Source organism: Pavona decussata, unplaced genomic scaffold (genome assembly GCF_977016875.1).
Source record: "Pavona decussata unplaced genomic scaffold, jaPavDecu1.1 SCAFFOLD_143, whole genome shotgun sequence".
NCBI classification, from domain to species: Eukaryota; Metazoa; Cnidaria; class Anthozoa; order Scleractinia; family Agariciidae; genus Pavona; species Pavona decussata.
The window spans coordinates 257,009-266,721 of record NW_028145556.1 but is presented as its reverse complement, the minus strand read 5'-3'; the positions used below and the strand labels follow the sequence as shown (position 1 = coordinate 266,721).

General features: G+C 37.0%; 1 protein-coding gene across 1 annotated transcript; it reads right to left on the bottom strand.

Annotated features, from left to right (window-relative positions):
- Positions 1-1,169: 1,169 nt before the first annotated feature.
- Positions 1,170-8,423, bottom strand: LOC146466433 (peroxiredoxin 2-like). Its single transcript, XM_085127183.1, has 7 exons — positions 8,219-8,423; positions 6,867-6,947; positions 5,881-5,917; positions 4,335-4,451; positions 3,359-3,481; positions 2,506-2,566; positions 1,170-1,614 (listed from the first exon to the last, which is right to left on the bottom strand). The coding sequence occupies exons 1-7, from the start codon at positions 8,391-8,393 to the stop codon at positions 1,435-1,437; spliced, it is 774 nt and encodes a 257-aa protein (XP_084983309.1). The 5' UTR covers positions 8,394-8,423; the 3' UTR covers positions 1,170-1,434.
- Positions 8,424-9,713: the final 1,290 nt, after the last annotated feature.

The window sequence follows — 9,713 nt, the reverse complement described above, 5'->3', positions numbered from 1 at the left end:
TAGATAGATAGTTTATTAATCAAAAAACTTGCAGCCACACGCTGAATTACGTTTGATTTACAATAAAATATATAAAAATGAACGAATGGCAATACAGGGCTAGAAACAACTAATATAAAAAGACAAAATATATCATTAAGGGAACAATATTACACCATTGCTTTATGGACATAGTGATAGATAAAACTCTTAGCGGGGAAGAGCATCTCAATTCGTTATGGTTGTCAGGGATTTGCCGTGAACAGGGTATCTTTCTTGAAATTGGTTCATGTTTATCATTCAACTGAAAGTCTTAAATAGGCTGAACTTAAGGATCCGTTTTAAATCAACCTAGCAACATCAAGACTCAGCATTCACAGTGGCACCCTGCCAAAATAAATTTCTACTGCAACCCCATCCCGTGACTGTCTTAAACTGGGTCACAAAATGGGGGCATTTTGTCCTAATAGGGAACGAAAATCAATCTGTCGTCTGAAGCATTCAACTTTTGGATGCAGGGAACCACACGACGCAAAATAAACTGTTCTGAATACGTTCCGTTAACTTGCTGACTGACACTACGCTAAAGGGCTTATTTATTTGAGCCAATATTTCAACTAGTACAACTACGTCTTCTTCAGGGTCAGAGTCACAACCCTAACCTTTTCAGATTAGTTCAGTTTATTAATATCTTTATCGTGTATAATTTTTGAGAAAGTGTAACATGGGATATGTAGTTATGAGAAAAATAAAGACCATTATTGTTACTATTATTATTATCATTATTATTATTATTATTATTATTATCATTATTATTATTATTATTATTATTATTATTATTAAAGTGTGGCAAGGGTTTACAGGTTCATTCGGGACCACCAATAGGTGTGGTTTGACTTGGGAATGGGAGGGTTTAGAGCCATCATATCAGTGTGCAAGCCATCATAGTACCTTTACTGTGCATACACAAAATAACATCGATTTGCCAAGGGAAGGTGTGATCGATGCATCCATTCAGTCTCAGCTCTTTCGTCGGGTTAATACGCTGCTATTCTCTTTATCAGTGCCTCGGTATATATCTTGCGGGGTACGACAAATTGAGAGCTACCGGTTGGAAAATTGCTGGCGATAGGGCTACCACAAATACTACGCTTACGGTTCGCTGGTAAACTTTCAAGCTAGAACACGTATTAAACCAGAAACTGAAATTTTATTTCTTGGGCAAAGAAGTATCTTCAGCTCTGTAAATTGTCAAGATACATTCAACGAACAAATTGGGCAGAGTCAACGACTGTGAATTTGAAAGCATGTTCGCAAAAATTCAGGTTTGGAACCAAGTATAAGTCGTTTATCCACGGTTTGGAAACCGAGCTGAATTAAGTAGGTTTAAACGTAGTGCCAGGCTCTACTTTATAAAACTCTTTGAGTTATTAGTTTGGTCCTTTTCTGTTATTTTTATTTCTCTACTTGTTCTCCCTTTTCCGCTTGTTTGGCAAAGTACTTCTTCTTTTCCGTCGGGTCAGGAATGATAGTCTCTTTACCAGGCTTCCAGCCAGCCGGACACACTTCCCCGTGTTTGTCAGTATACTGGAAGGCCTGGACCAAGCGTAGAGTCTCATCTACAGATCGGCCCACCTGGAGAATAATAATAATAATAATAATAATAATAATAATAATAATAATAATAATAATAATAATAATAATAATAATAATAAAAACACAAATAAGCAACAATGGCCCCATACAATAGGCTCCTTTCGAAATAATAAAATTCAACTTGACATCGAGGTCCAGAGGGCACAAACAACAGAAATGTGTGTCTAGTCCTCTAAACCTCATTGTCAAGCTGAATTTTAATATATCGAAAGGAGCCTATTGCATGCCCCAAATCCAAATCTTGCTCTAAATCACCATTAACCTTTTAAGCCTCAGCATCAACATGCAGATTCTCCTTTGTGTTCTCCATGTTTTATATGGTTCAAGCGGGAAGAATTTGTTTAAACATCGAGATGCTTCAATTTTGGCCATCATTTTCTTTGTTCTCATGTTGACCAACTTGGGACACTGGGGACACTTTGACATTGCAAATATGGTCACTATTGGGGCATACCCAAGTATTAAAGATAACTGACAAGTTCCGTGCTCAACACTTCCTTGTTTGAGATACAGCCCTTCAGACAACAAATCAGTTTTCTCCCATCCTATGGCAATTACAAAAGAATTGCAGCTACCCATACCATTCTTTAGTCTTGTCACATCAGCTTGAGGCTTTGAAATTTGATGGCGTTAATTGAAATAGAAGTAATCATGTCACTAGCCATTGGCCTTGTCCTTCTCACCTTGTCATACTAGATTAGAATGTTGACTTTTTAAGCCTGCAGCCAGATTCATGAAGACCACCTAAGTTAAAATGTTTCTTACATATTGTTTCTTGACAAAAGTCTATAATTTGTTTGACTAACAATAGCCTATTGTTATGAAACACTACTTAATTATCAATACTTGATCAAGTTAAGGGTGACTCACTGGAAGATCATTCATGGTAATTTGGCGCAGAGTTCCCTTGTCGTCAATTATAAAAAGACCTCTGAAATGACAGAAATAAAAAGAATTTAAACACAGAGAATTAAACCCCATGAAGGAAGTTTGCCTTCACAAGAAGTCACGGCAGCAGTTACTAAACTGATGACTTTTTGGTCGGAGCAGTTTTCAACCGAGTGTTATAAAACCAAAAACCAAAACCAAAGTAATAATTATTACTCTAGCCAATTACAACAGATGTACACAGCTCAATGAACTAATAAGAATTTGAATCAAATACACATACAATACAAGTACAGGAAAATGCATGTGAGCAATGTACACTTGGTTTTTACCGGTTGAGAAAGTGGCGCAAGTTTTTGTGAACCAATCATAGAGCACAGGAAGAGTCAAAATATAGTTAATACAAAGCAAATACATGTACAAATTTCTTTTGATAGTTATTGAAAACCTCTTTATGTGGACAAATGTATGTAAAAGAAAAAAGTCAATTTCCAATTTTCAACCTGAATGAAATGCACAGATGTAAATGCACATATCTCCAAAACTGCCCTTTGGATATGATTAGTTTTGTTCACAGGACATAAGATTTGGGCTTTAAGTACAAACTTAGTGGCATACATGTAGGTTTGTAAACATATGGGGCATGCTGTATATCTGTTAATGCTTAAGCTTGCTTTAGAACTTTGGTTCATGCTACTAAGCTTCAAACAAACTGTGAACCTCAAATAATTAAACTCAACCTGCTGGACCCAGCACTTATTTGGAGTGTGGCATTTAAGCAAGAAAATATAATACACTTTGCTAAGAGACAAAACACTACAGGCAGTCCCCTCACCTTAAGGTGTGGCCCTCATTCTCAAGCAGTACTCCATAATCTTTAGCAATTTGATGGTTCAAGTCCGACAACAGGGGATACTCAAGCCTTCCCAGGCCACCCTCTTTCCTTGGAGTGTTGATCCTAGATCAATTTGGGAGAAAACAAAAATGTTTTATATCGAAACAGGAAAAGAAAAAATTCTGAAATTTAATACCCCTTACCCCCACAAAATTATTCTGATGGCAAACTCTAAAGTCCTCCAAAAATATCATGCCTTTTTGTATCATAATTTCACACACATTTTGCAAAAAAAAAAAAACTGCATATTTACCTATAATCATGAACATTTTTGAACTACAGTACACCTCCTCAACCCTTCCCAAATCACTTGTGCCTTGAAAAACAGAAATCTGGCACACATGTACTCATCTTTATTTTTTTTTATTTTATTTTTTTATTATCTTGCCACACAGAATAAATTACAAATAGAATAGGAAAGATAATAAATAGCTAATTAATACTAAATTTAAAGTGAACATGACCCCTGGAAAGAGTGACTGTGGTGGGGAAATCTCCGAGAAGCGAAGCTTATGAGGAATAACAGGAATAAGTATTTTGTTATCTGATGCAACTTGCCGGCTTAAGAGGACACAGTTTAAGGGCTGTAGAGATGAGACAATGGCTCAATTTTTTAAAGCATGATTGTTGATTTAAAATTCAACTTTATGAAAAATATTTTTTCTTTTAATTTTTAAATTTTTGAAGAGTGGACTACATTCAGCCCAAACCTGGAAGTTCATTTTAAAAGTGAGAAAATACAGTTACACTTAAACCAAAAAAAATTATTATTTATTATCATTATTAAACATTGCCTCCTGCATAAGTAAATAGCTCACTAACACAAATGTAGATCTAAAACAAAACTGTAACGTTCAAAAAGACGTGTTAAAATGTTACTTCTGCTGGCATGACACTGGCTGTAACCTGTACTTACCAAGCTAAATGGGTAAAAACTGAATCTACCGAGCAACCAACCACCTCTGTGTTGATAGCACGGAATTCTTGAATTCGGTTGCTGAAGGCAATGATCTCCGTTGGACACACAAAAGTACTGAAAGAGAAAAACACGATGAAAATATTGATTAATGAAATGATAAGAAAGAAACTGGTGGTAGTTATAAGTACATGTCTGAGTCCAATCCAACTGTTTGTTTGAATAAAAGGTTCAAAAGTACCTGTGCTCACTGATGTGAAAAAAATGGAAGGTTTAAAAAAAAGGTAGTCACAACTCATTAGGCTTAGTGGCCCACATGGCTAGAGCTTAACCTAGTTTCTATAGCATGAAGTGACTAGGAGTATTACTACCGGTACTCTCCCAAGATGGGATGCCAACCCATCACAGGGTTAACCCCCCCCCCGCCCACAGCTGTGTGTCATTGGCACCCATTTATACCCGTGGACCAGTGGAGACAACGTGGAATTAAGTTTCTTGTGTATGGAAACAACACAATAATACAGAGAGCCCTTGAACCAGTAGCCACCCATCGATCTTCAGACTGAAAGTCTGGTTGGAAGTTTGACCGTCTATACCATTATGAATCTACACAAACACACACACTTCAATTTGATGGTGTTCGTGCACACCAAGACATTGTGTTTTTCCAGAAAGTATTCATACACCCATCCCAGAAGATCATTGGAAATCAAGAAGAAGATGGGACAGGTGTCTTAAAAGTTTAAGTATTTAAAAGGAAGTAAAAAGCAAAATTGAAAGGTTGTGTGGAATAAGGCCCTAAGTGACTTTTGATGTGAGGTCAAATTCTCCTTTTGTTTCACAAGTGAATATTACAAGGCAATTTGGAAAAAGAATCTAACAACTTATCAGAATACACTCTGGGCTTTTTTCCAGGGATCCCTTCAATTATTAATGATAGTACAGTCAACTCTCTTGTAAGCAACCACCCTTGGGGCACAACAAAGTGGTCACTTATGGGAGGTGGTTGCTTACAGGAGAGATCAACAAAATAAGCCTAATACTGGATTGATTAGTTAATTACATAAAAATATTACCTTAGCAGCTAAAATTAGGCAAATAAGAAACTATTTGATTTTTCCACATCTATTCATTCTTCTAAATGAAACTTTGTATAACATTTTGGAACAGATCACTGTAACAATTCCTGTTTACCTACAGATCTAATTATAGCTATCTTCTCTGTCTGTAAACTGTTGTTATCTGTCAGCAGTGCGGGGTGGTGTCATTAAAAATTGAATTTTTGTCACTTCTGAGTAATGATTTACTAACAATCATACATGATTATGTTGGGTGGTTGCTTACCAGAAACAGAAAACAAAAGAATATGTGTAATTTCTGGCCTAAAAATTGGTCGCAGTCCCTTAAGAACTTTGAGTGGTGGTCGCTTACGAGAGAGCTCTTGAAACAGTATTTAACTGAGAAACAGGTTGCTTCCGGGAGGTGGTCGCTATGAGAGAGTTGACTGTATTATGAATAGTCAATATAAGAAACTAAGAATACTTACAAGTCAAGTGGATAAAAAAAGAACACCAGGTATTTCCCTGAATTAAAGAAGAGATGACAATTAAACTCTCAAAGAAGTTTGTGTTTAACCTCTAGACAATGAACTTATCACATGATACATTGACCCTTCAAACTCCAATTACATGTTTGTGAACATTATCTTACTTGTTCTAACATACAAACTATGAGAAATACACTGAGAACACAGAGGAGAAATGAGTCATATGCAACTTGATATTGAAGCTTAAAGTGTCAACAGTTCACTACAAATTAAAAATTAAAGAAAGCAAACACTTTCAACACCAAGAATTACAGTACAGTTCTGAGAGATCAAAAAGGGTAACAAACATCAGGGGCACCCAACGGATCTTTTCGGTAAATTATCTGTTCGGAAGGCCCTTGATCCCCTACAATTTTCTAAAAGGAATTTTCACCTCGAACTTTCGTGATATGGGAAATTTAACGCCTAGTGTTTTCGGATTGATCAAAATGTCGTTTCAAGTACCGAAAAAAGATCAGCTAAGATTTTCGGAAAGGAAATAAGACCTAAGGTTTTCGGGAAATGGACAAAAATGCCCTAGTAATTTCGAAAAGATTGAAGTTCCCCTAGAATGACCGACCAGATAAAGATATTATAGCGCAGCCTGAAATGAAACTAAAGAGCTTTAAAGGCACTACACATAGCCTAAAATGGCGTTTCAAAGGATCTGAGAGAAAACAGTCGTTGGGTGCCCCAGTGAAACATTACAGAAAAATCACTTGAATTAAAAAAATGCATACAAGTTTACATTATTTTACTCAGTGTCGCGTATTTTAAAACTGTTCCACAAAATATTATATAAACAAAATGGAATGTTAGGTTTGGAGAAAAGGAATGAACTGAAATCACATGCACTTTTGAAAGTTTGTTCATTCCTACACATGGGTATTACAAAGATAACATTTGAAAATTCTTTAAGATCTAAGATTAATTTCTGACTTGCTCACCTTGAAAATCTGTTAATTTGAGTTCTTTAAACTCTCCATTTACAACAGCAGTTCCTTCCCAATGTGGGGCAGGTTTGGAAACTGTTTAGAGAAATCACAGTTTTAGATCACCCTGTTATATTATAGCCCACCTGACAAGCATTCATAAATTGGGTGCCGTAAAATTCTAAAATATTGATTTGTATGAGCTGCTTTTATAATTGTTCAACTAGAACTTTTGAACTAAGCAAAACGAAGAGCTTTATTAAGGGCTGCAAATAATTTTTTTAGACTTTCTTAAAGCCTTTCCAATATTATTTTCTCTCTTCACTTTCACTGTCACAACTTCGTCATTCACTTTTGCCACTTGGTCATTTGAAGAAGTCTACTTCGCCAATTCTATTCATCTGCAAAATCATAGTCTTTGGTATTATTAACCTGTCCAGAAATCATGCCTGACTTCAGTTGAGATTTCATTGGACAAGGGTGACAAAGCACCACAGTTTCTTTAGAACAAACTCTGTAATTAACCTGATAGTGGCTACCAACGACTACAGGGTCCATAGAAAGGTGCTTTCTATCTAGGCATCACCCCAACAAAAGTTAGCCAGTACCACATAATTAAAGACCAGTTTATAATATATATTGTACACGATGTACAAAAACGAAAAGGCTAATTTGGTCATTGGATACGAAAAGTTTTCGTGACTCCTTGAAAAACTGATTAACAGGCGTTAATTGTAACGCAATCCAATGATCGGTTTATAATAGCTCCTTTCCACTGCTTTCTATATAGAATCCCTAATACTTGATAAATTCTTCACCTATTTCGACTAATCCCGAGTTGAATGGTCGCCCCAATTCAATCAGTGTGGCCTATTTAAGCACTGAATACATGCATTTCAGTAACAAAAGCTCCCGCAGACAAAAGCTGTTATATTCAGCGTTTCCGTTTGGTTCCGATCCACTGGTTCACATATAAAGGCGAACATCAACACTCGACGGAAAGCTTTGATTGTTAAGTACTTCACCGAATAAACAACCGATGTCGGCTTTGATATCTTTGTCCGTGTAAGTTCTTCTGTTCAAAGACATAAACGCAACTGCTAAGCTAAATCCGCGATGAATATCGAAAGAACTTGAACCACAAATTAACCTTTATTGTGCACGATCACGCAAACCCTCCACAGAAGAAGTCAAGTTTTCAACGGATAAATTATTCGCTTTAAGGCAGGATTGTGTAAAACAATACTTCCCTACAATAAAATTTGCAAGAAAATATACCCCCTTATTTTCTTCTTTTGGGATGTTTTGTAAAATCAGCTTACAAACACGTGGTTAATTCATGATGAATGTACGCTCCGTTTACTTACTCTGGGCCTTGCTCCAGTGCACAGCATGTTCAGAAATCGTTGTTTTCTCAGGATAAACTTGGCCATTAGCATATCGCCTACAACTTTCTTCTTCGTCTTCTACCTTGTTGGCAAAAATGTGAGCAGGCATAAAAACCAGGAAATATAACAAGAACGCACTAAGACTTGGAGCCATTTTGGAAAAGAAATGAATAAACACAACGCTTGCGCAGTAGTTCAAGGTACTCGACGACGTGGACCAATCAAATTGATTTTCTCAATTGCGGATGTGGATTTCCCGCGAAAGCCAGGAAGAAAATTGTGAGGAAAACTTTTACTTTATTCGAGCAAATTTTGTAATCCCCCCCCCCCCCCCACCCCCAAAAAAAGAGAAAAATGGAACGAATGCTGAATTTTGGAATTTTCGGATTACTGACTTCCAAAAGGTCTGGATAGCTGCAGTTAGGAGTAATAAGTTTCAGGGCAACGACAACAGTTTAATTTTGATTTTCAAAGACTTGATGACCGAATAATTAAAGAATACGTGACAATGTGTCACTATCAAGAGAGTTTTAAATTTACTTGGTACAATTGCTCGTTAAATTGTTCCCATTGGACATGAACTGATCTTTTTATCTTCAGTTGAAAATTGGAGAAGGCATGATCTAAAATATTAAGACAATTAGGTGGACATAAACTATGGCATTGTTTAGAATCTTGCAAGTGGTGGAATACCGTGAGAGGCCCGGTTATCAGTGGCTAAGTGCTCACGTACGCGTGTGGAAAAAGTGCCTGGTGGCCGGATTTCGTCGACGTGATATAACAGGCAGAAACACCCGCACACAACCTACTTTGTACTTTAAACCAGCTGAATTGTACCAATATTAACTGTGGCCTTTGATGCTAACGCGACCGCGAGTACTCATCTTCAGCCAGTAGAAACGGAAAACAGCGAGCGCGGGCCTGAACGTAGGATACGTGGGAGTCACTGGACCATTTAACATGCCGTTTGGGCGACAAGGTAAGTAACGAGAAGGGCAAAAAACATAACGGCCCTCAGGCAGCTCCAGTGTCAGACACTGACTGATCAGTGTTAAACTGCGAAGGTGGGCCAAAGGGCTAGAGTGCGAATACTGTCTAATCGTTCTGACAATCAAATTAAATCACGTTCTTAGAGATTTTTTTACACCTTTACCTGCACCGTGAAATAATGGCAACCATCTACATTCTCCCCCTTCAAAATAGTATTGGACCGCCACAAAACCGCGATTCCTGAACGCAGCCGCTATATTTCAAACTGGCTCTTGCTATCAGACCAAGTAAAATGCATTCACGGCGTCTGACGGTTTTTATTATACAATTATTATTATTACTGATTATTATTATTATTATTATTATTATTATTATTTTTTAATAAAGCAGTCAACCACAATTGCGGATACCAGCATGACGTAAATGCCATTGTACTAAGACTACTGTAGCGTCGCACGCAGTCGCTTTTAGGGCAGTTGTCTGC